The sequence below is a fragment of the Physcomitrium patens genome, chromosome 4, assembly GCF_059467195.1.
Source record: "Physcomitrium patens ecotype Gransden chromosome 4, ASM5946719v1, whole genome shotgun sequence".
Taxonomy (NCBI): domain Eukaryota; kingdom Viridiplantae; phylum Streptophyta; class Bryopsida; order Funariales; family Funariaceae; genus Physcomitrium; species Physcomitrium patens.
In genome coordinates, this window is record NC_143413.1 from 2,947,250 (window position 1) to 2,974,009 (window position 26,760).

Here is a 26,760-nt window from a genome sequence, read left to right on the forward strand (position 1 = left end):
GCCAAAGACCGCCGTTTAGGTCCCGATGAGGTCGGCATAGCGTTTCTCTCAAGTAACCATAGTGGGAAATATTCTTTCTTTGCAGACAGCTCAAACCTTCAAGCGATAATCTGCCATAAGTTGGCCAAGATGTAGACCGCCAAGCGAGATGATTTGCGCAATTCGAGAAATGCTGTAAGGTCTAGTTTGTGGAGGTTTCGACGACCGAGTATCCCCAAATGAGCGATTCAACCTATACCCTAAACCACATCCTGTATACGTATCAAAATTAATGTGGGACTAGGTGAAGATATTTCTAAGTCATTGTGTTACAAAACAAATTTCTTAAGCTTCTGAAAGCAAGTGTAGCATAGACCTTCGTAAGACAAATAATAACAGGAGTTGAGAGGGTAAAATAATAACAGGAGTTGAGAGGGTAAAATAATAACAGGAGTTGAGATTGTGAAAGTAATGGATGTAGTTTGTATTTTTAAGGAGACAAATAATGAATAATATACCTAGAAACCAAAGACCAGCATCGTTGGTACCACCAAGCTGCCAACAATGAAACAAAAAGGAGACTCTTAACAAAAGAATCTACACCAAAATCCCATTGAAATGCCACACAGGTTGCACCAACACTATCATGATCTCTACGGTTAACTGTAAGGTTCATTAATAAATCTACAAAGCTCAAAGAATACTTGGATTAACCCCCTTTCTTTATCCCGGATTTTTTCCTTGATGTGGTTAATTTTTGCATAAAACTCTGACGATCTCTGGGCGGTATCAAAAAGCATTTGTAGTGATTCAGGAAAACCTGACCCAACAGTGACTTCAACTGTGCTAAAGTGTTTTTTGAAGCTCAGAAGCGACAACATATATTTGCAAGGGAAACATGGGAAACAAGAATGTTAGAGAACGAAAGCCTAAACCACCTCCTCGCTTGACCTTTACCATAAATGTTATTCTCACCTGTCAAAGACAGGGAAAGCCTGATCGAAACCAGACATTAGAGTGACCTACATTTCTCCAACTATGATGCTGAAGAATCCTCCAAGAAAGGTCATTCAGGGTGCTGGGTCGTGGATAAACGTCCAGTCAAAAAAATTATAGCATCAATGAAAGAAAGGGTGGAACCACACAGCAACCATCCTCTATGACCAAGACAAAAAGTGGTGGTACTATGGAGAGGGGAGTAAAGCTTTCGCAGCTGCTTTCAGCCACTGAGCGGCTGCCATCGCTCCAGGGTCTGGAACTGTTGCAAGGATGTGCTCAGGTACATAACTAGACCGGCCAGCCTGCAATTTAAAAACAGATTTAAGTGAGAATGTTTCATGAACACTTGCAAGTCGGAATTCCTGTAGCTTCAAAGACGAGAAGAAGGGGCGATTATAAATCACCTGTGCCATCATTGTCTTTGTAGCTGCTGCACCTGCTTCCGCAGCATCTGCAGCGTCGCTGAATGCCTTCAATGGATCCTCTCCAGCAGCCAATTTCTGCACAATTCGCAGAGATCGACTCCCATCAGTCTTGCTGTTCCCAAAATTCGTATCCGTGAGATGTATCTAGTTGGATATCGTCTTCAAATGAAGCAGATGCATCCTGCTTCAACTACTGAGCAATCCTGATACGTTGAGATAAATAGCAGTTACTAGATTATCAGAATCACTTACCTCTTGCAGAGTGACTGAAGCAGGTATTAAGGCATCCAATAACGTACGATGACCAGCTGACGCTCCTCCATATTTGCTTACCGCAGCAACGGCTGTTTCAAAGGCTGCAGACCCTGCAAAATCGATTCAATAATCGTCTATGGCAATTAGAGAAAACCAGTGTAAACTAAAGACGTGCGACTTTCTCGCTATTCATTTGACAGGTTTACAGGAAACACAATACGTGTCAGGTGAGTCTCACAGCAACCAAATTGTTGAATCAAAGATGGCATCTGTTCAATTTGTCGACAATAGCAAACTAGCTGGTTTCACTTTGAAACACATTTGCGAGATTCATCACAGCCACAGTTCAAAATCAAGAAGTCTCCAATTGACCAACCACAGCGCAATAAGTGGATCTAGACGATGAAACGTTTGAAGAATCAATGCAATCAGGGTCCAGACCCAGCACAACCACTGCCGGCCTCTGACACAAATGCATGCCAGCACAAAACTTACAGGTCTTAGCCGTAACTGAACTCCCACCCTCCTTCAGGATCACGAATGCTGCTCTGGTGAATATATCGTACCTGAATCCAAGAGATAAGTTAAGAACCATTCAACGACATACAGATAATTTTGGACAACTAGAACTTAATAAAATCAAACCCATACAAGAAAAAACATTCCAGATACTTTCTGCTCCATTGCTAATCACAAGTTTGTTCAACAACCAGAGGCTGAATGCGTTGCACTTTGAAAACCAAAAGGCATACGCTGCTTACAATATTCCACTTGTGCCACCTGTCACTCTTCTAATCGAGCAGCCAATCTGATGAACAGTGGCGGCAGCATCGTTTAGAGGATACCTGAAATTAAAACAAAAGCATTACCAACAAAGAGTTGCACTGGTTAATGAAAAAGATAATAACGACAAATGAGATCTGCACGGAGTTTAGAAATAGAGCCAAAAATGACGCTTACGAATAGAACACAAGGCACAACATAATGACGCAAAAAACAAACCCCACTTACTGCTTATCTAAGTCTTCAAGAACTGCCCTTGCTCCCTTGGCCATCTATACATAGATAAAAAGCTACTCCTAGTTAGTCAATCAAAGGCACTGAACGCTCCACTGAATACAACGCTTCAAGGATATGAAATTAGTTACGGATCTCAATAACATAATGTTACATTGCCTGTTCACGCACACAGACCCACAACTAACGGACTAAAAAAATGTATGGCACAGACGATTGAGTGGTCATCTTTGAATTAAATCTTTGAATGCCGAAACGTAGAAGAAGAGACAGACTAAACATATCCAATTCATGCGGTGAAAGTATGCAGTTTTCACCGTCGTTCCACAATCTCCATCTCCAGCCACTAAATCCCATTCATTCAGTGAATCCTTGAGTTTTAGCACTGCTTGGGCACCAGCTCTGATTGCAGAATCCAATTTTTGACCTTGAGAGCTCAATTCATGAGGGCGAACTGCAACCTGCTCAAGGCACTCATGTGGACAACGTTGTAATATCCTTCTCAACTGAATGCTACTTCATAATAAAGTGCACATCTCAGATTCACGTAGCAGCGAACTAAAGCATACAAATCTATAAGGTCTCGTGAGTGACCTGTTTAAAAGTGGAGATAGATCGACATATTTCTACACATCCACAATCTAATTGACGAGTTCCCTCTCTGTCCACATGTCGACGATACTTCAAAACTATGTATCGATGATTTCTAGGTCTATATGAGACAGAAAAGCTACCACTGCAGTTATGACATCCTTGTACCGTCCTTTCCCTCGCATGGTGCTTAGTGGATGAGGAAGATTGAAAATACTACAAGAACTCGAATTGGACATGCAAGTTGAATGTCCATCCACTCGAAAAGTATACTCTGTTCGATCAAGGTTCTAGAGACTTATGGTATATTGTGGCAATTATCAAAATATCCGCCAATTAAGGAATCACACAGAACAGCATGGTTTCGTTCATAATTAGCTCGTTGTCAAGACTTTAAAATAAAATAATAAAATAAAATAAACCTAACCAAATAAGAATCGAAAAACAAAGAATGTTTCTTTCAATCTTAAGAATAATAAGAAAGAATTCTACTCTCTAAACGAGTCTCTTTATGTAAAAAAAATTACACAGATGTCTCTGTAAACCTAAACTCAGTAAGGACAACTCAACTTTCCTACAAGCGTCTAAAACATCAGAGGTTCTTTGAGCTAAGTACCGGTTTGAGGTTTGCTGGTGCAGGTGGGAGGGCAACGGGCAATGTTGTCGAAGGACGGGGTCCTGAAGACACCATCAAGAAGAGGAAAGGATAAGCTTCACTTGAAACTCGTATTATGTCAGGTCTTTGATGGAAACCTCAAATCCTCAGGAAACGAAGAGGCTAACAGGGATATACTATACACTTGTTATCTGAGATTTTATATAGGAGATCCCTATTTTACATATGGGAGAAACTCCAGTTGATAGTAGTTTGTATGTATCTGTGCGAACAGTATTGTTACTTACTCTACATTAACGGTCTAAAACGAAAACCCTTCCTTACATCAGGATAACTTTGTACTATGGAGAAACTTATCATAACTACGAGTCGCCCATGACCACATTTCACGAGACCAGGAGGATGAGCTTGACAAGTTAGCAGTTGGTTTCGGTACTGTACCACCAACTCCAACAGGCCATGCCGGGGCCTGAGTTGCAGAGTCAAGTGATTTGAGAATAGGGTCGTCCACCTTCAGCACAGATAGAGACATCCCTGTGGACCATATACAACCAGATGTCCCTGAGAAAAAAAATATCCGAATTCTATTCCAAAAACTATTTACAGAATAGGGTGAAAGAAATTTGACTTTTGAAGCAGGCTTAACAAATATACGGGACCCAACTTCTATGCCAGTGTTATGAAACTACAAAACTTTAAACTATGTTCGTGGGTCTGGAGCGAACACAAATATTATGATACAATGACCCTAGTCGTCAATCCCACAACACCTTGAGATTAACTCAAAAACTCAGTGAAATAATTACCTGCCATGTCAAGGGATGTCATAAAGGAGCCCGTGTAAACACGCTCTACTGCTAAACCATGCTCTATTTGCAGTTGGGCAACGGCTTTTCCAGCAGCAATCATCAACTCCATCATTGGCGTTGCTCCAAGACTGAAAGCAACAATTTATTTTAGACTACCAACATCCAGTGAATTCAGAAGAAGTGGTGATGTTCCACATCTATCAGCCACATTCTGGGATCCATAGAGGAATGCCATCATCACCAAATATAGTAGTCAAAATTCCTTCATAATGTAATAAAGCAACGCAAACACATAGGAAAAAACAAAGATGGGCTTCAAAATAAGTACTGCACCCAACCATATACCTGTTCACCATAAGCGCAACTCGACTGCCCCGTTTAATAGGCACGTATTTCGTATCCTGCAAATAGTTAGCCAATACAGGTAATGAGTATTCATGGAGAGCAGATATATATCTTACTGACAACATCAGACTTGATAAGACTTGATCATTTGAACACAACTTATCCACACAATCAGAGACGGGGATTCTGATGCATACACACCAAATACCAAAATAATCGTACTGATAACCTTGAACAGAGCACGACTTAAGATCAACACATACAAGAAGGTTGTTGAATCAACAAACAAACGAACAAACAAACGAACAATCAACCATGACGATGACGATGACGACTAATATGCTTGAAACTGGCCTACGGCTTATTCAAAAACTTGGAGGACCTCTAAAATTTCGAACTCCTCCATATCATCAATACTGGGCCTGTCCTAAAAGACAAGGGAGGGATAAGAGCATACCTTGTTTAGGATTTGATTCAGGATGTGAGACACTACGACGTCCACAGGCTGCAAATCAGCTACCAAAGCTCCTGGTTCACCATGCTGCAAACGTAAATACGACCTTTAAAATAATTAGCTTCAACATCGACCCACTAACTAGTTCAATTAATACAGTAAAGTCTGAAAATTGAAGAGAAAATTTTCAAAAACTTATTCTCACGTCAGACTTCTTACATGGCTATCTGACATATAAATACTCTAAGAAGATGGAAGAGAGACAATTTTTTTAAACTAAAACTTCATCACAACAAAGCACGATCCTAACAACTACTAGTATACGTTTATACCGACATAAAAATAATAACAGTAAACTTACAATGCCTAAACCCAGCTCCATCTTCCCAGGTCCCAGTCGATCAGAAGTGTTCTGTCCAGGAACTGTACATACTGTCAAAGCAACCCCCATTGTTCCTACCATCCCTGCAACCCGGCGTGCTTCTGCTGTAACTTCAGCAAGAGGGCGCCCCTCAGCCGCTGCTGCTCCAGCAACCTATCAAACACCTCGCAAACAAAATAATAAATACAGACGCACCACAATTACACAGTTCAAGTCGAGAACCATGCTAGAATGAAAACAATCTCAAACTCGAAAACATCAAACGTATCTTATAACTAGTAAAATTGCGCACCACAGGTGAGGTACTTTGAACTCCACTTCCAAAAACATGGAAGTAAAATTAGGAAAGAAACCCAACATAACAAAAACTTAATATCATCAAGTAAACTCTCAACCTTGTGAGCAAATAAAGTCCCAGCTAATCCTCGTCGGCCAACTGGACCTCGGGGCGGAGGTGGAAGCGCACAGTCGTCCCCTACAATCACCATCTGCATCAACCAAAGCAAGTATACATCATGATACACTTTATTAGGTACTGAAAAAATTGTCCAAATAGCGTAAGGTCTGTCCAAGATGAAACCAACGATCGAAAGGACCATCTAACGAGGAAGAGAGTAAAAACGCGAAGACAGTAAAGCTATCGAATATAAGTCGCAATTGCACAATAGGCTGCTGTACAAAACAAACTCATACCAAGGCAAAATCTGTATATTAAAACATATACAAATCGAATACACACGACACCACTTCTGTCTTCAGGTTTATTTTCTGGAGTCAAATGCAACATTGACTCTATCGTTAATGAACTAGCAAAAAGTAGTGGTCCTCTAAGATAACCAAGTCGATACTGCCAAGTGAGAGATTCGACATCGTAACCTTTTCACACACATACCTCAACTTTGAAGCCCTCTGCCTTGGCTTGTTCAGCAGCAGATCCAAATTTCAGGCGGTCCCCCGTATAATTCTGGCACCCAAGTAACACACGTTCCGATTAATACTGCACAATAATGGTGCAGCAAGCGCCGATAATGCATGTACTTATACGTTTACGCCAATCCAAACACCGTATCATTAAAACCAGTGTGACATCAACAGAATGTAGATAGGCACTATTCGCAATCCCACCCAAGTGAAATAGCCATCACGAGGATCTCATCACTGTCAATCACACGTGTAGTGCAACTTTCACAAAATAAGAACAAGATAATTATTCTACTACTTCAGGAAAATGAAAACAAAAGTAAAAGAAAATAAAAATAAAAAATGACACATTCCTCGGTCGTGGAAATCAGAGAACCGATACCTTCACAATAAGCAGACAACCGGGAGGTCCAGTAACAGCGCGAATTCCCTGAAATATCACAGGGGCTATCAGCAGAGCATAAGTTTGTTCCGGAACAACGATGCGAACAATCAAAGAAAAAATCCTCAGCTGCAATTTAGAAATTCTTGAAGTATAATCCTAATCCTAGTCTTGGTTACCAAGTACCGAGGGAGTATTGAGAATTAAGAAGCATACACACAACCACCCCGGCAAAAGAAAGAGTCCTGCGCGAAGAGTTTAATACTTCACAGGTGTATGATGTACAAATTACAGGCCAACTAAAATCCATACAAAATTGGAAGATGAAAAGCTCGTCTTACGGCTAAAATTGCATTAACCGAAGGAGCAGAAAATACATCCCCACATATGGCAGCTGTAAGCATACCCTCACCAACGTATCCAGCATGAGCTGGCTCATGGCCACTTCCACCACCTGTACATTTACACGTCAGCGTTGGCAGAGGAAGGCTCTGATGACATAATTACCTCTATTGAAATTCGGTGAACTTGAGTGTTAGGAACCACAACATCGGTCATGCTTAGATAACTGCTTACTTGCCTTAAGGTAATAGCATTCAATTGGCAATTATACACTTAGTAAAGCTTAGGGCAATCTCCAGTTAAACAGAAAAAAGCCAAGCATAGCAATCTAATTACAAGGCAACATCAAGTTGCACTTGACATCAATTACAAACATAATATACTAAAACCTTCTAAGGGCATCTGACATTGTAGAAGCAAAGTGCTAATTGTGAGTTCCTAGTAACTGAAGCAATCCAAGAGTCCAAGTGCACCTGATATAACAGCAACTTTATTGTAACTGCCACGTTTGATGTCAGACCTCAACACCACTTTAACCTAAATATTATCAGGTATACGTGAGTCAGAAACTTGTAACAGAACATTTCATACGCAACAATTCACAAGCATCCCGATTGATAATTTGACATGACTAGATCCAGGTGCATATCCAGGGCTTGCCACATTACAAATTACCAATAGATCTACTAGAATATATTTTCGCAAAAAGTTTTTAGGATGTGAAGATGGAAGGAAGTATAATCACTGCAATACAGGTTCTTTGTAGTGGCCTTCACCTCAGGAAAGCCATCAAGGTACGTGAGGTGTGGGTATGTCTCCACCATTCCCTCGATCAACTCTTTGACAACATCTGTACAGTACGAACCAAAAACAAGGTAAGCAAAGAAGAAAACAAATCAAAATAAGATAGTTGGTCATTAGTCTTAACCTTGCAATCAGGCAAGTTCCTCTCACGTGTCGCATACTTATCAAAGCTAAGACTAGATCGAGTGAATTGAAGATAACATAATTTCATAATAACTTCATGAGCAGAGAAGCTCGAACAACTAGGGTTGTTGTGCGGTGCCGCAAAAACCAGGACATGCCTTACATACAACATCACCTGTACATTGACTGATAAACGAGTGTAGCTTAAAAAGCGCCTGCCGGCCAAAGTCTAACAACACTTGGCATTCATTGTTTTCATAAACTTGAGAGACGATCAAGAGACTGTCAAAGTCAAGCGCAGACTCTCCCCTCGATTGGCATCACTAAAAAGACGAACTTCACATCTTACAACACCAAAATGATTTCAAAAGAGTTCCTGAACTGAAACAAAACTCTCAAATGCCACTTACGAGGAAACTGCGGGGCAATACTCAGACTGCTGCGGCCAGTCTCCAACTAAATAAAAACATCAGCCTGTAACTTGCAAATTTGACTAAATTCACATTCAGAAGAGGACATCAACTCAACATTGTAAACACTGACAATCTATTCACAGCAGTTTAAGTTTAGCTGATGACGGGGTTTTTGAAAACTAGTCGTTCCGAACAATATTAATCGAATATCAGAAATTCGAAGAAACTTCATGGAAGGACCTCGTAGAAGAGAAGATCCTAACTGCGACCAAACCAACTGAGAGAAATGCATTATCAAATGAAGGTGTGTACACGTTGAACCTTAACCGATGTACAACCAGTTCACCATGTTTCAAACACCAAGGGTCTGATTACCATGCTATCGCTTGGAAGAGATACTACGTAATCAAGTTCTCTCTAGGTTTTGGATCCTCACACCCTGCTTGAGCGTCTCTAAAGCGTAGTGATAAGGGTACCATGAGAAGGGCAATGGCTCGAACAAACGCGAAAGACAGATAACAAAGGATTGGAAGCAGAAAAGCTTTAAGTGCAGAGTGACATAACATGCAAAGTTGCAAAGCGATTGGGAAAACTGTTTGAAGAGTTTGGTGACGAAGAAGAGCGATTGGAAACATTTTGAGGCTAAGGACTACCTGATTGGTCGTCATCCAAATGAACAAATTCTCGTCACGACAACGACGAAAGAAACTCAAAGTCCGAATTTTGTGGTTTACAATCGACCCCACGCCGTATGAAGAATCAACCACGCAAAACAGAGTTCCAATCGCTATCAAGCTTTGATTCTCTTCTACTCTTACCATTGGGATCGTTGATGAGCTTTTTCCCTTTCGCCATTGCTTATGCTGACGTGAACAAAACGCAACGCGATCGATACTCCAGGCTTCTTTATTTCACAGCATAAAAAAAACGTCGATTGCGTGTTACAGGAAGGTCTCCATGTATTGTAAGTGGCCGGTCAACCAAGAACACAAATACCAATTCCAGACCTGCACAAGCGACTTCTAATATCGTTTAGCCAACCCTGAAGTACACAGTGATGGCAGACATAAACCTCTTTCCAACCACGACGCGAAAAAAGTTGGAGTAGAATACGCCGCTCAACTCAGCCTCAATAACAGAGACACAGACAGCATCTCTCCAGAAAGTCAAGAACCGTAATGACGTTTGAGATGAGCGATGCCAAGGAATGTAGGCATCATACCAAATTGGACCCACTCATAAACCTTCCGAGAGCAGCACCGCGATAAAAAAACGAAACTATAGGACCTGCTCTCTTCCAAATCGTGGATTTCTCAAATGCTTCGAGTCCTGCAAATCATCACGATACGCTTCAGGAAATCAATGTTACGGAAGCGCTGGCCAGCATTCCGAAGAGGGGAAGGAAAAAAAAACGGAGTGGTATAAAACCTAGTTCCTAAACATCTAGTTCCAATATCCATCCTGCATCCTCGGCTCCCATATCATGTTCCGAACTCGGAATCGCCATCACACGAGATCGTCGTCAAACGACCAAGCAAATCACCGAACCTACCAGAAAACTCCAGAACATCTCCCAGCTAAAAACACGTGAATCCAGAGGTCCACTGCGAATACGGACTCCTTACAGGCCACATGACGCTTTGAACACCAGGATAAAAAATAAAAATAAAAAGTCTCTAACACTCACTCATTCACTCACTCGCTCGCTCACTCACTCACTCCAAACAAACAAACTCTGCCAACTCTAAAAATCACAACTGCAACAACCAAACTCAAAATCGGTGGAAAACAGCGCTCAATCTAAGCGAGCTCCATCGGCACCGAACTGCTACCTCCAGTACCTTCCCTTTCCTTGCCTTTCCTTTCCTTCCTTGCCTTTCCTTGCCTTTCGTTTCCTTCCTTGCCTTTCCTTGCCTTTCGTTTCCTTTCCTTCGCCAGCAATCCAATAAGACCGTGTAGAGCTCTGTGCGCTTGCTTGCTTCCAATCAGTCCAGTCCAGGAATGGAGAGAGCTCGGATCCCTGCAACAACTCACAACTCGCCACTGCTATTGCTACTCCTCCTCCACTTCCTCCTCTTCTTCTTCTCCCTCCTCACGCTCCATGTCTTCGTTCGTTCTTTTGTTCGTTCGTCGCTCTGGTGCCTCTCCCTTGGCTCGGGTCGGGTCGGGTCGGGTCGAGCGAGGGCCAAGTTAGGGTGGGGCCACGGTGAGGCCCCTACCCCTCCCCCCTATCACCGGGGCCAGGGATGGATAACAATGTCGTTGTTGGTGGTGTAGTAGCAGCAGTAAGAGAGTGTTGCTGGTATGTGGGCGTGGCTCCCTGGCTCGCTCCCAGGCTCGCTCCCTGGTTCCCTCGCTCCCCACGGTGGGGACGTGATTCTCCGATTAGCACGTTCCCTTGGTCCCATTATTCATGATCTGGATTCCAATGACCTCATTTCATCGTTGCCAGCCCAGCCACAGCCACAGCCAGAGAAAAAGTGAGGGAACGTTGCCCCCCTCGCCGTTCCCCTCCCTTGCAGCACTGCACAACTATACTTTCTTACTCTGTGGCCCTCGTCGTGTTATTTTCACTTGACGCCGCTCTCATTTCCCTTTTCATTCATTAACATAGTGATTTTGTGAGGGGGTGGAACATCATGCAGTGGCCACTCCATTTCAAAGTTCTCTTTTTAATACAAATGTTAGAAAAACCAGAATTGAATGGTTGTGGAAATGGGCATTTTTATTACATGTTGGGATTTACATGATGTTGAGTGCCTGTTTAGATTGACTTCTCTTTCTTATTCCATCTTATTTGAGTAACCATTGTGAAAATTTGCCTTCTTGGTACAAAATTATCTTGCATAGAACATAAAGTGGGGATGATTGATCTTGAGACTTTAAGAAATGAGACTTCAAACAATCATGTACAACATGTAAAAGAAAACATGCTGCTTAGGATTTCAAACTTTCACAGTTTTTTGTCAATTCCATATTCAAAACTTGATAAATGTTATAGAGTATACCTATAAAAGACATGTGTATGTGTTTATACATGTATATAACCTTACATTTAGTAATTATTACTATGTAAGAGAATAATCTAACATCTTACAAATTGACGTAACAACTTCTTTTTCTTTTTCATTTTCCTTTTTTTCCTTTTCTCTCATTTTTACACCTGGTAATTATATTGATAAAACAAATGCCCAACCCACTGTTGTTTCTAACACAGATATTATTGTATGAAGTTTTCATCACATAGATTGCAATCTAGATGATCTAAGCTGTGTACTGTAGCAAATCTTTTTTCTTATTTACATCTACTTGTATACTGTTTGAATCTTATTTGAATCTCATTGTTGGACAAGATTTTTTGTTTTCAAAAAGGGCATAAACTTGTGTTGCAAGACTCAAACCCTGCATAAACAATTTGGTCAAAATTCTGTTAATAAACTGAGTTGTATTATGTCACCACATGATTCAATCCATAAATGCATGATGTGGTTTCACTACCTCATATATATTCAATAATTAAATATGCTTACAAGTTTAGTAACACACTGAATAAATAAAATAAAATAAAAAATAAATAAAAACAATCTCATTATTTGATGCTGTAATTTGATGATAGATGAGAGGTTGACATGAAATCCCACAATCACAATGCTGATCCCGAAAAAAGGCTATTTTCTTTGTAACAATGAGTGTGTGCAGATGCCCAGCTGAGAAGTAGTTCACATGACAAGTTGGGTTTGTTTTGATTCCTTCGCATTTCATTTATTTGATTTATTTTTATTAAAATTAACTTTTGTAGAAAATAAAATCAGTTATTTTTTAAAAGTATGATTGAAGGAAAGAAAAAGAATAGAATATTCATTTTGTCCCATGTTTCACCCCATCACCAAACCACCCACGTCTTGGGCTGAATGGTTTGGCATGGGAATCATCTCCCATGTGCAGCTGCTCCCATTCACTGAAAGGAGAACCTGACTCACCAGTGTCCCCTACTGAAAAAAACAGATAAAAAAACAAATTCACAACAAAACAATACAAAATTAAAAATTAAAAAATTAAAAAAGTAAAAAAGAAAGTTCTTCTCTGAGCCTTGTGTGTCCTTTGGCAGCTTCCACACTGCCCGCGCTGCCCGCCCACCCTGCCCAATCATTGCCAATCCCCTCACAAATCCCAATGGGATCAATCCCCTCAGCAGTTCCCCCTTTTCTCCTTTAATGGACAAACAAACAGATGATATTTAGCAGTAGTAGTGTATCATAGCACATAATATGTCTGGACCTGGTGGCCCATGCCCCCAACTTATCCTGACCTAACCTGATTCTGTAGGCCCTTGCTTGCTGAAAATCTCTCCAGGCTTCAGGGCAAGCACCCTAAAGCAACATCTGCCTAAAATATTAAATGAGTAAAACTAACACTCAGCCTTGTATTCATATTTGAATCTCTGCCCTCCTTTTGGGTTTTTTGCTATTCTGTTCAATTGCCTGACCCAGAGAATCAGCATAATGGGATTGCAATGGGAACCAAGGCAAAGAAGATGGGATCACACACAAATATTGGACCAGAACTTGATTAGCAAGCATGATTACTCACTCATTGAACTTGGCATTAGGGGCCTTAAATGGGTTTGTTCCCAAAAGGCAATTTGGAGCTCTTTTTCACTAGATTCATGCCTTGTCCTGTGCATGGCTGGATTCTTACTGAAGAAGTAGTAAAAAGGAAGAGGAAAGAAAAACACTCTGATGTGTTGAAGTGGCCAAGCATTCTATAAAAGCCCTAAAACTTTCCTTGGCAACATGTGGTCAAATGAAGCCTAAATTAGCATTGTTGTCATCAATGAGCCCATCCCAAGGAATCATTGGATCCCCTTGGCAAAGACAAATGCCATATGGCTTTGTTTGTTAGGGACATGGCTTCTCATTCCCAACAAAAGAGAGAAGGAGAGGAGAAGTCATGGTGCTACTTCACACAAAAGAGGCTTCATAACCATTCATCTTACAAGGTTCGAATGGAGTGGTGGAATAGGGTTGGGTTGGCCTAGGCCTCAAACAAAGACAATGAATGGTAAAAATTACACATTCATCCATGTGTACATTTATTGTCATTATATGGAAGCACATATTCCATTCTTGCTTATTTTCCATGTGCCAAAGTGGAGCCAAAGATCTTATGACTTAAACAACAATAAAATAAAATAGATGTCATTATACTAATACACACATTGTTAACAACAACAAGGAATTTGACAAAAATGGTAATTAAAGTCTACTCACATTCTAGTAAGATTCTGCAATTAGAATGGAACTTACACCTACAAAAAATATTTTTATAATCTAATACAAAACATTGTAATTTTGTGGTTAAAAGATGATCATTGCTAATAATAAGTTTTAGTATACTATTTGTTGATTTTGATGCATTCAATGCAATTCCTAAAATAATGTTGTTGCAAATTATAACAGACAATCTATATATTAAATTTGTTCAAGGAGATAAGTGGTGGCTCTCATTCAGTGCAAGTACCCCTCTTAGTTTTTATTAAAAAACTTAACATTGTCTAGAGTTTGATAGGAAGCAAAAGCTTGACCAAAACTCAAGTGAAATTCACAACGAGTTCATATGGTTTTTTTTCTTTCTTTTCTTTTCTTTGTGTGGTTTTAGAATTGGATGTGATTGAAAATGTGTTTGAAGTCTTTTTTTTTTTCTTCTTTTTTTTACTAAATTCAATTGAAGGTGAAGTTCAATAATTTAGAGAAAAGTGAGCAATGAAACACCAATGAGACAAGGTGCAAGTTATAAGGAGTGATGGAATTTTGCTAAGTGCACATCTAACCATGATCTTTGATTATGCCAATGACAATACAAATGGCAATGAAGCATGGCCCAATACATAGGTTGTTGTGTGTTGTGTAGTTTCTAGCTCAATGGTCTTAGAAATTGATTGAATAAGCTCAATGATTACTTATTTTTGATGTTCTATTTGGGTGCAAGGTAAGGAAAATATATTGATAAGTAATATTTGGAGTGAGATGGATGTTCAATTTGAATGTGAGGGTTGTTTGTTGTAATTTTTAATTGTGCATTCTACCATGTAACAAGGTTAAAATATTGCCTTGACTCATGCAAAATTTCATTTTGGATTGTTTTGGTTCAAATCAAACATCAATGCAAACATGGTGGATTGAATTGTCTTATTAGTAATTCATTTCATCACACTTTAAATGAAGTGAAACTTCATCTACTTTATCATTAATAATATTATAATAAATAATATTATATTAAAAACATTAATTATCATCAACTACATTATATTGTCGTAGCAATCAATGACACAAAGAATTCATAGGGCGCATTTTTTTTCTTACAACTAAATGTGATAAAGATGAATGTGCAATTGAATGCAAGGCACAAGTTGTAAAAAAAAATAAAAAAATGATAGGCATATTGTGCAATAAGAACAAAATTTTGTTTTACTTTATTTTAATAGGATTATTTTTCAAGCTCAAGTATGTTGCGTGTTGTAAATTCAATCAATTTATAGTAAAGATGGAGAATCAATATTTGTTGCTAGATCATCTCTATTATTGCAGACTTTACAACTTGTGTTGATATGACCTCATTGTTAAATCACATTGTCTTAGTTCTATGACAACAACACATATTCATTTGGCAATGGATTTATCAATGACATTACATTATCATAGCAATCAATGATACAAGGAGTCCACAAGGCTCATTTTTTTTCCTACAAGTGAATGTGCGATTGAATGCAAGGCATAAGTTGTGAGAGGAGAGGGGCAATAGGCATATTGCCTAATAAGAAGAAATGGACAATCAAACAGTAGCGAGGCAAGGCATGAGCTATGAGGGGTGATGGAATTTTGCCAGGTGCATGTTTGACCCTAATAAATATTGCAACATTGAACACACAACATAGAACATATAACATGGATAATATATATATATATATATATATATATTTTTTCATAAGTAGTTCTTTGAATAAAATTAATTATTTTATTGCATATTATTTGTAACAACAACATGGATTTATCTATTCTACTTTGTAGCTAAAATTTTTGTTGTATATTTTATTTATATTTATATTTATATTATATTATATTTGTATTTAAAACATATTCTTTAGTTCAAAAAATGCTTCATTTTAGTCACACTTTTTGTGACAATGACAAAGATTCATTTGGTCTATATATTAAGATCAATCAAGGAGACAAGTGGCGGCTTTCTTTCATCACATGCATCCCTCTTGATTTTCATCAAAAAAAATTACATTCTATGGAGTTTGAAAGGAAGTTTAATTAAAATAAGTTCAATAATGTCTTGTATGGACAAAATGGCGATTTCATTGATTGCATGCATTTCTCTTTGTTATAATTCACAAGAACTTAACAAAACATGAAATTTCAATTTCAAGCTCAAGCTCACAAATGAAGAGGGAATTTAGAGATTCATTACAAGAAGAGAGTTCACTTTTGCAAGAATTTACATTACAGTAAAGGAGAGTGAATGTTATTAGAGGAATTAAAAGAGGTCAACAGAATTTTGGACAGTGTGCAAATTGACAGAATTAATCTAGAAAGAGAGAGGATACATATAGTTTTGCAATAATTTGAAGAAATTTATAAGAGATATGAGATTAAGAGACTATTACCCTTATGAATTTTGGTACTTTAGTAGTTATTTTATCATAATGCATTGCTAGAATACCAAATTTTGAATCCATCTGTGGAACAATGCTTTGTGTATATGAAAAGGTGAGATTTGATTGTTTTTGCTATTCTCTAGATATTGAGTGCTGTATTTTTATTTATTATATTTTTTACTCAGGTATATAGGAATTTGTGGGATGTTTTTCTGCAAATAACTTGTGAATAGTAAAAAAATATTCTTTCAATTTGCAAGTATTTTTCATAATCGATCAATAGGACTTCTGTGATGTTGGAATTTTTGAATTTTTGCCACACGTCAAGAGGCTTATCGTATTTGATGTTTTCAACTCTTTCAGTTATTTTATCAATCATTTGAGTATTGCGGCTACTTTTCTGATATAATACATTTGTTTTGTATTTTAGATAGTGGCAAAGCTACAAATGATTTTATATATCAGATCTAATAGTTTAAAAACTACCAATTCTTTTTCTTTTGCAAGGAGAATTTACATTAATCAACATTTGTATTTTGCATGCACTTCCTTCATACTTCTCTAGGAATGAAATGTCCATGTTTTGTTCATATGCTCAACAATATAGAATGTTGAGATAGTTTTTTATTTTCTATAAAATCTTAAATGCAACAAATATCAAGTGACAAATTGCATCAAGAGAGTTTACTTCAATTTTCATATTTATTTGATTTTCAAACTGTGTTTCCTCAAATCAAATCTCCAAATCTGTCACAATGGTGAATGTAAAGCTATGATGTTGTGACTTATGTTCACATTATGTTTATTTATTTATTTTCTTACAGTTGTAGTTCAACTTATATGCAAAGCTTCAAAGGTGAGCATCCATCTACACCCCTAGGCATAAATTAGAAGCTTGACTTTACAATAGTTTCTACTATATTGGTCTCAAGATTTGAGTAAGATCTGCATCCTATTTTGAATAAATATCATATACAAATTAGCTAAAAGAATTAATTGAAAAATTAGATGAACTCGTTGAAAACCACTAGCAAGGTAGTAGGTCAAAATTCAGCCAAACTCAACTTCATGCTTCAACATGTTCATGTTAATTTTTTCAAATACATACAAAAGTCTTTAATTCTGACCCAGCTTTTATATGTTTCAACATACACAATGCACGCTAAATCAGTTACACCTTCTTCTTAGTCTCTTTTTTATTCATATATATAAGACTAACATACTTTATTACTCCTTACTTTAATGATTGATAAAGTATATTAGTCCATATTTATTCATATATACATACATATTATAAAAATATTGAAAGTAATTTTGGCCATGTTAAAATTCTTTGATGTGTCCACCTCAAAAAATGTAGTTTTCATGAGACTACTCAATATTATGTCATTTTGACAGGAAGAATAGTGCATTATATAGCTTAGTCTTCAATGAAAGACATTACAAGTAAAAGCCTGCCAAAGACCACCAACTCTTGTAGGTATGCTTGGCAAGGTAATTTTGCAATGTTTGCATCCTCTATCTCTCATATTGGAGTTGGTTTGTTAAAACCTTTAGACAATAAAATAAAAGGGCAGCACAAACGCTTATTCATAAAACAAATATTTATAAATAAAATGTATGTATCTTGATATATCTGATATTATTTAATTTTTATCAAAATTTATTTATTTTATTTGTTTTTTGCTACAATCTGTTAAGTGTGATGCCCGTTCCAAGGCATGTGGTACTACATGATGCAAGTTTGCCAAGAACAAGTGGAACTTCATTGATAATAAATTACAACTAATAAAACTCATAATTTGAAAGTTTATCTTGAATTTTAGCAAGAATTCTTGGAGGAAAATTTGTTGAAAATTTGCTGTTCATGTTGCAGATATTATTAACTTCTACAACAAGAGAACTTTTATTCATTCTAAAAAGAAAGCAATTTCCAATCCATCTTGCATTTGCAATAACAATAAACAAATCCCAAGAACAATCGATGAAGAACGTTGGTTTGGATCTACAACAACATGTTTTTTTCCATAGTCAACTTTATGTAGCATTCTCTTGATGCACTTCTTCTTGTTCTATTAAGATTCTTCTTCCTAGAAACAATAATTTAAATTCCATGCTAAATTATTTTTTTAGAAGTTTTAATTAAATAAATATTATTAAGCTATTTTTTTTATTTTTTTATTTTAATAATTCATTTATTTATTGACTTTAGTACATCTTTGAATGTCTTAACATGCTTTTATAATATTTTAACTTAATTTAATATTTTTTCATATTTTCACAAGTAATTCCTTGAATAAAATTAACTACTTTTTTTGCATATTATTTGTGACAATGACATGGATTTACCTATCCTACTTTGTAGCTGAAAGCTTCATTGTGTATTTTACTTCTTTTTATTTGTAATGTATAATATTTATATTTGAAAAATATTTTTTGGCTCAAAAAATGATTTATTTGAGTGACACTTTTTGTGACAATGACACATGTTCATCTAGTGCTCTATAATTGTTGACAAATTTACAACCAACTCATCTATTGTGGATTCAAAGACAACAATAGAACTTAAACAATACTTACTTGGGTAACATTTATGTTGTATCCTTATTACATTTTATGTATCTTTTCATATGATTTTGACTTTTAACACACATGAATGTTACGTCATCATTGCAGTGGTTCTGAAATACACTTGAAAAAAAACAAACAAGTAATTTTATGTGTACACAATCCTATATATATATATATATATATAATAAAGGTTCCCATTTTAAAAACATGCAAATCTTCAACTATTATATTTCTGTGATATTATGCTACTCTTACAGTTGCTTGACAGGTATATAATGTACCAGCAAAACAAGTCAACATGTACAAGGAATTAAATATTTATTGGAAATCAACATCCTACTACCATTGTTATTGATTTCACTATTAACCATTCACACTAACATTCTCACATCTTGTTCACTGAAGTAGTTTTATATTAATCATGCATATTTAAATATGAAAAATGATAATGATATTAAATTAATAATTTATTTATTATCCATCTCTAAGATTCCAAACTTGGTAATGTATATGCTATTCATTTGCCTTCAAGTAAATTTGGACTCAACTCTGTATCCTCTATTTAGAAAGAGCAGTGTGGATATTGAACTGGGCTGGGCCAAGTTGGCTTGGATGGTGCAGAATCCACAAAAAGATAAGTGTCAACACCCCAAAATAGCCCCCATTACTAGAGTCCACGTGTGTTTCTGACGTGGACCGTGCGGGTGGGCCATGTAGGCGCCAACTCAGCATCGACCTCGTCACCGTATCAGCACACTTGTCATGCCTCAAAGTGCTCATCTGCCCGATCCAATGGGTGTGTTCTTCCACGTATATTCCATGTATTTTGTACTCGTAAATATACGTATTTATTTCTGGGTGACACTCTTTTAGGACATATAGATATATTAAGTGGAAAATAGCATGAAATTATAATCTGATGAAAATAGACCCGAGTGTTCTTTTCATGAAATTCTGGTTTATTTTTAGATACAAACCCACATTTTAAATATGATGATTGAATGCCTCTAACACAGCTAACATTAATTTCATACCGTTTTTTTTTAGAAGAAACGTTTTTCAAAGATATTGACATGAAACTTTTGTGTTATTGATATTCTTCATTGGTAATTTTAAAATGAAGATAGAAACATATTCTGTCGAATGAGTGCTTCGATTTGTTCTGTGATGATTGGAAAAAGAATAACATGTGGAAGATATTTAAAATGGAACTGAGAATCCGCTCATGTTGATTGTGTTCGCTGAATTAAAAAATAAAATAAAATAAAATAAAATATTGTGGTAATAAAGTTTATAGTACAAAATCATAGTGTAGTCAATGAAAATCACCAAAATCAATGTTTTGAAAAGTGTTGACGTTTTATTAACTATGTTTTCTGTTATTTACTTATTTATTTATTTATTTTCTATTTTACAACACACCCTTAGCTTTGGAAATGTATTGTATGGGACAAAGTTGTGAAGTACAAGTTGATATAACTCAAGGAATCTTCTTCTTCATCTAAAAGCATTGACCCACCTTTTTTGAATAAAAAAATCCATGGCTTCTTGTGCATCATCTTAAAGACATGTAAGGATAGACATCTGGGCATGATTCAAATCTATTTGAGCAACTTTTATCTTCTTGCACATCATTTGGGTAAGGTTGGTATAAATGTCAGTTTTTTTCATATCCGAGCATTGAATAGAGTTTGTTCTTTCACTCTATTTGTGCATTGGATCATGCGTAAAAAATAAAATAATTAAACCAAAAAGATATTTTCATGGTGCATAACCAAAGGGGGACCACTATTTTTGTAGTCATTGTCAATGTTTTGTCTGATTTCCTTTTGGATGTGTGGTTGTTTTTGCCATAGAGTAAGTTGTTAACTGCCAAAATTTTGTTTTCATTCTTCATTTTTTAAAATCTTTAAGTCATATGTATATATATATATATATATATATATACATACATATGCAATCCTACACATACACATGTTCAAATACTTAAGAAAATATTATTAAGGTTGAAATCAACTTTTGTAGTCAATGACATGATTTTTTTAATTTTTATTGAAGAGGAGTTTTTAGGATGAAATTGCTTTTAAGTTCAGTGGTTTGTAGACAAATCTGATGACAAATCAATGGAGATAAATGGATTACATGTAGTGGAAAGTTAGTTACATGTCAAAGCTTTTGGTGGAACTTGAATGAAATTTTGAATAGAGGAGATAGTATCTAGAAATACAATCATAGAAGTAGTTGTAAAACTTAATATGAACATCTGAACCAATAAAAAAAAACATAGAGCAGAAATAGAAATATGTGTTAGTATTATTATAATTATTACTATTTAGGGGTAAATATGACAACCCTTGTAAATACAAAGAACATAACCTGAAGCTTTGTTATGTTTAATATCACCAAAAGGTTTTAATTTTATGTAAGATTCAAAATTAACATACGATTCTGCTTAAATCTTGAGGATGAAGTCCCAATTCCACAACAAATAGAATAAAAATTTGTGAAAAAGGTGTATGTGGTTAAAATAATGTGATTTAACCATTTCTTTTTAGCATTTGAACTGAGAAAGTATTAATACATTAAATTATTCAACCCTCTGGATTGGACAATTCTGTGCTGGATAAAAATGCGTTATTGAACTTTGATTAGAGATAATCATGATCAGCTTTTTTCAATGGAATAAGTTTTATTGTAGAGTCAATCTTATTTTTTCTTTTTTATTTTCAAAATGAATGTAATCACCCTGTTATTTTTTATTGTGAATTTAGGATGATAACATGTTGTCGTGTATCATTTAATGTAGTTTAAAATCATATACAAAAACTAATTAATTTAAAACTTATGCTTAATTTGATGAAACTTAAGCCTAGGCTTGATTTAATATTTAGATTACAATACAAAAGCTTTTAAATTTTACATTTAGTATATGCATAACATTCTGAAGCTAAATGTTGTGCACTTCTATTGAAGAGTGAAATGTTGAATCTTTGCTAAGAAAGTCAAGTGAACCTCAACTGATGATGCAATAGGTTTAAACCTGCAACTGAAAATTGTGACTTCAAAAATATTCTCTATTGATAAGACTTGACATCTGCTAAGTGGTTTGACTCTTTGAGTTGCTTATGTGCTTTACTTGTAAGCTTAAAACAAGGTAAACATAAGATTTGATTCTAGTTATACTTATGTTCCATATAGCACTATTTTTTTTAAATGTCTAATTTTTATCTAATAAACCTACAATCGTTTTACTTATAACAATTTTAATTTATTTTTTAATAATAAAACTTATTTATATACACATTATGGTAATGGAAAACATAAAATTTTATTTAATTACTTAAAAATACTCATTGATATTTGTAATTAAACTTATTTTGATAGTACGAGCTGAAAAAAATTATTAAATTTTATTTGATTCTAGAAAATCTTAAATTCTACATTTTAAAGCTTTATTTTGTAAAATATACTTAGAAAATAATTTGTTAACATTACAAAAAAATTCAAAAGATATTTAGGGAATCCAAATGCTTAAGAGAGAAGGCAAGAGGCTCGAATTTTCAAAGTGGGTCAAAGGAATAAGTTGAAAAGTAACATTTGATTGGCTTTGTACTAAGAAAAATCAAAGCAAAGACTGCAAGAAGGAAAGATGAGATACAATGCATTTATTTATTTTTTTTAGTTTTTTTTTGCAAGACATAAATTAAGTTTTTTCTTGGAATTCGTGTAATGCCATCTTGAAGAGCTGGTTGTCATAAAAATCAAGAAGTAATATTGTAATTTAATTTTAAAATTATTTTAAAATTAAATTGAATAAAAACCAAAACAATTTTTTATCTGTAGTTTTAGCAGAAAAAAGAGAGTTTCAATATCTATTTTTACTATATATTATCTAAAAAATTTAAGGCTTCTAAAAAGAAAATTGGTACAAAGTAGAGAATCTCTGTAAATATTTAGACTACAAGTTTTTAATGTGGGCTTATAGATATAATAACCGTCTTTGTCTTTAAAGTATCCTCTAGCTCATAATTTTTCCAAAAATACAACATACAATCTAACCCCTTATAAATGATCCCTTCAAAAATGATATTTCTTGAAATTTAATAAATATGTTGTTCACCAATGTTGTTCCTATTGTCACAATTGATAACTTTTCATAACTAATAACTAATACAATTTTGAAAAATTATTTGTTTTAAGAGGTTTGCAAATCAGCAATGACTTAGCCATCCAAGAATATCTAAATGCTCCTCTACGCCCAAAGCTTAATTTGTAGACAATATAAAGTCTTCAAAGCCTCCCTTTATTCAGAAATTTAAACATCCATCATTTTTCTAACTAAAACAATGATGTTTAGTATTTTGGCTAGTATATATACTACACATCATGTTGTTGTAATTGAGATTCTCATGCTCTTCTATTTTGTTGTCATTATCCATCATCAATGTAGCCAAATCTTTGTTAGTATATTTTTAATGTGATTCTTGAACTTTCTCAATTGAATTGAGAAGTGATTCAATTAATATAGGGTGGCATAGATAAATAGTATCTATTATCATTTGTAGATCTTGCTTGATGGCACTTTTTGCTTCTTTAGTCTTTTTGCCTCTTGATTTATTAAAAATAATTTGTTGTGATGAAATACTAAATCTCATCTTAGGAGGTTATGTTCTAGATCATTGCTGTTATTTAATCTACCTTATAGATATTAGGAAGTCCCTATTTGTCCTTATGAAGTAGAGCTTGCAGCTAATAGTAGAGGCAATTTTGTTTAAAAGCAACAATTATTCTAACATCCATGGATTGGATGTTTGATGTATTATTTGATGGATAAAACATAACCTCAACATTTGAAACTTCTAAATTTCCAATAATATGTAATAGTGTATTATCTGGAAGTAGAATTTGGTAGTTAATTTGTTTACTTAATTGTTAACTATTATAATCCATTATTAGAAAAATATTTCTATCATCTAGACCTTTTTTTTTCTATCAATACGAAAAAACCAAGATCTTTGCTTGACTTTTTATTAAATGTACAAAGCTTTTGGATATGACTATGAAAAAATGGCAAAAAAGAATGTAATTTTTCTATATTGGTGGAGAACGTTGTCATAATACGTGAAGTCTTACTTGAGAATGCTTCGAGCACTTGGCTGTGGAAGGTAGAATGAAAATTGCAACAACAAAATCCAAACTCTAATAGAATACTAACTAAACTCTAATTAGACTATAATAATGCTAACAAAGCTTTAATCAAATTCAAAGAAACCTCAAAGGAATTACAAAGAAACAATAAGAAATCTTAAAGAAATATTAAAATAATCACAAATATATCTCAAATACATCTCAATTCAATCTTAATTTAATCCTAGTTAAAATCCTATTAGACTTCATTCAAACTTTAGGCCAAAAACTAACTAAATCTTAAATCCTAAATAAATCCTAATAAAATCCTAAACCCTAAACTAAATCCTAACCAAATCCTAAATCAAACCTTAATCAAATTCTAAACCTTAAATCAAACCCTAACCAAATCCTAAACTCTAAATCAAATCCTAACGAAATTCTAAACCAAATCCTAAAACTTGAAATAAATCCTAATAATTCCTACAACAGATTTAAAACTCAATTACTAATGAATTAACCATTGATCTTAACTCAAAATTTATATGCTTTTTAAAAATTAAGTTGATAAAAAATAAAAAAAAATTGAAAATGATTGGAATTACCAAATAGACGATAGCCTCAAAAAAACGTACTTGGATATTGGCCGGCCTCCTTCTTTGACCTTAATACCAATCTCTTAGAGCCAATATCTCTTCTTTTCACCATTTGATTGATCTCAAAATTTTCGTATACATAGAAAAACAAGTCTAATATTCTCACACACAAATTTCACTCCAATCCAACTAATAGATTGCAAGAAATCTTAAAAATCCTCATTGGACCTAAAATTCTACTTTCTGAGATCTTGACCCACTTAAACCTCAATAACCTTCAATTCAACCATTAAATTAAGCTAAGATTCACAACATATATTAAGCACAACTATGAACATTAACCTAAAAAATTTCACTTGTACAGCTATTACAAAACTCTTGAAATTACTAGAAATGTCAACCCTATTTTATTTCACAAAACCCAAGTCATCTGAAAACAAACTTGAATTTGTAAAGCTCTTAAAAATTCATTATAAATCCAAATCGCCCAAAACCAATGCTCATAGAAACCCTATCTAGTTTGCTATCAAATTCCATTGTCTAATCTGCAAAAGAACCCCTGAGTTACCGTAGGTGCTTGATTTTGTGCCTCAGGGTCTGTTTTCGACCTAGGTTGCTATTCGGCCCTCTTTGGATATCAATATCTAATTTTTCTATGTAATTTTTACTATATTACTTTTAACTTCCTCCTAAAGATACTTATATCATTTATTTTTCTAATCTACCTTATTTTGTCTTATTAATGGCACTGTAAAGTAAATAGAAGTCACTTTTGTAAAAAGGCAGTACTACTACTAAAAGTTTTACTACCTTCCTATCTTTTATCCATGTTTTTTCACTTTATCTTTTAACTTTGGTCTTCTATAATAAGATCCATATTATCAACTTTCACCATATAGCCGTGTTACAATATGATAACATGATTGTAATTTAGATTTTGTCTTTCTTAAATCTTCTAATTTCTTCTTGTAGAATTGTCTCATCTAAGGTCATTTGATAGAATATCTATGTTTTATCTATATTTCTTTTTTTATAAGAGAGTACCAAGAATTTTTTTCTTAAACAAAAAATAAGGTTTCTTTAATTGCAAGTATATTGAAAAAATTCCTCTTACCATACAACTTGAATAATTTGAAGTAGTATCAAATTTTGAACTTATGTATCTATCTATTGGGAATATATATATATATATATATATATATATATGTATATTTTTCTCTTATTCAAGTTTATCATAATTGCTACATGATGTCCTTGATATTGAAGGATCCTATTGTATCAAACCATCATCTAAATTAAGATGCTTTGTGGTACATGTATGCTACATACAATATTAATTTTGTTACAAAAAACATGTTCAAATGCCTTGGCTTAAAATCAACAAAAGCTATAAAGGCCAAAAAATATATCTTGGCATTGAGGCCAGAAGGATCTAGGTTATTATACTCATTTTTATTTTTTTAGAAGGGTGTTGATAGTGCATAAGTTGGTTGCTTTTTCAAGCCAAACTATGCTTCAATCCAACGTGTAAGATTGCTTTGACTCATGCAAGAAGACTTTGCACGCTTTTGGAAAATTTTGATTCTTTCCTACTTCATGAAATTGCCAAACCACTTGATATTTTGCATGCTAATATTTTATGCTTTGTCAATTGCAAGGCAAATACAATCTTGTTGTGGAGGTAAATTAAGATGAATTGCAGTTGCACAATGGACTTGCAAGTAGATATTAGGTCTTTGTTATGGTGTTTGCTATATAACACAACTATCAAATGGTCGTTCTCTAATATATAATATATTATCATTTAGAAGAGGCCCCCCTTCTACATCTAATATACTCTGATAATTGATAGTTTTTTTCTAAAAATAATATCATTTATGAGAAATTCAACCATATTTATACTTTTAATCTAAAATGCATTAAATAACATAATTGAATTTCATTTACCA

General features: G+C 34.8%; 1 protein-coding gene across 6 annotated transcripts; it reads right to left on the minus strand.

Moving 5' to 3' along the window:
- Positions 1–1,022: 1,022 nt before the first annotated feature.
- On the minus strand, positions 1,023–10,899 carry LOC112281349 (putative 3,4-dihydroxy-2-butanone kinase). Of its 6 annotated transcripts, none has more exons than XM_024517752.3 (22): positions 10,699–10,899; positions 10,080–10,186; positions 9,676–9,761; positions 8,294–8,367; positions 7,991–8,054; positions 7,517–7,629; positions 7,176–7,223; positions 6,765–6,836; positions 6,268–6,360; positions 5,852–6,025; positions 5,494–5,577; positions 5,037–5,092; positions 4,689–4,819; positions 4,324–4,416; positions 3,883–3,944; positions 2,993–3,136; positions 2,670–2,713; positions 2,420–2,503; positions 2,154–2,224; positions 1,656–1,768; positions 1,383–1,478; positions 1,023–1,280 (listed from the first exon to the last, which is right to left on the minus strand). In XM_024517752.3, exons 3-22 carry the CDS (start codon positions 9,710–9,712, stop codon positions 1,164–1,166), a joined length of 1,770 nt encoding a protein of 589 aa, XP_024373520.1. In that variant the 5' UTR covers positions 9,713–9,761; positions 10,080–10,186; positions 10,699–10,899; the 3' UTR covers positions 1,023–1,163. The 6 variants fall into 6 exon arrangements, with proteins under 6 accessions (XP_024373520.1, XP_024373518.1, XP_024373522.1 ...); XM_024517750.3 differs by having other exon boundaries at positions 9,676–9,864; XM_024517754.3 differs by having other exon boundaries at positions 9,930–10,186.
- Between the last annotated feature and the right edge of the window lie 15,861 nt (positions 10,900–26,760).

What these genes read in the sequence shown, in the direction of transcription:
- LOC112281349 (XM_024517752.3), bottom strand. Translation starts at nt 9,712, where the DNA reads ATGGCGAAAGGGAAAAAGCTCATCAACGATCCCAATG. An exon ending in TGAATCAAATCCTAAACAAG is followed by an intron (nt 5,093 to 5,493) that starts GTATGCTCTTAT and finishes AACTATTTGCAG; the next exon opens with GATACGAAATACGTGCCTAT. An exon ending in ATGGAGATTGTGGAACGACG is followed by an intron (nt 2,714 to 2,992) that starts GTGAAAACTGCA and finishes ATCTATGTATAG; the next exon opens with ATGGCCAAGGGAGCAAGGGC.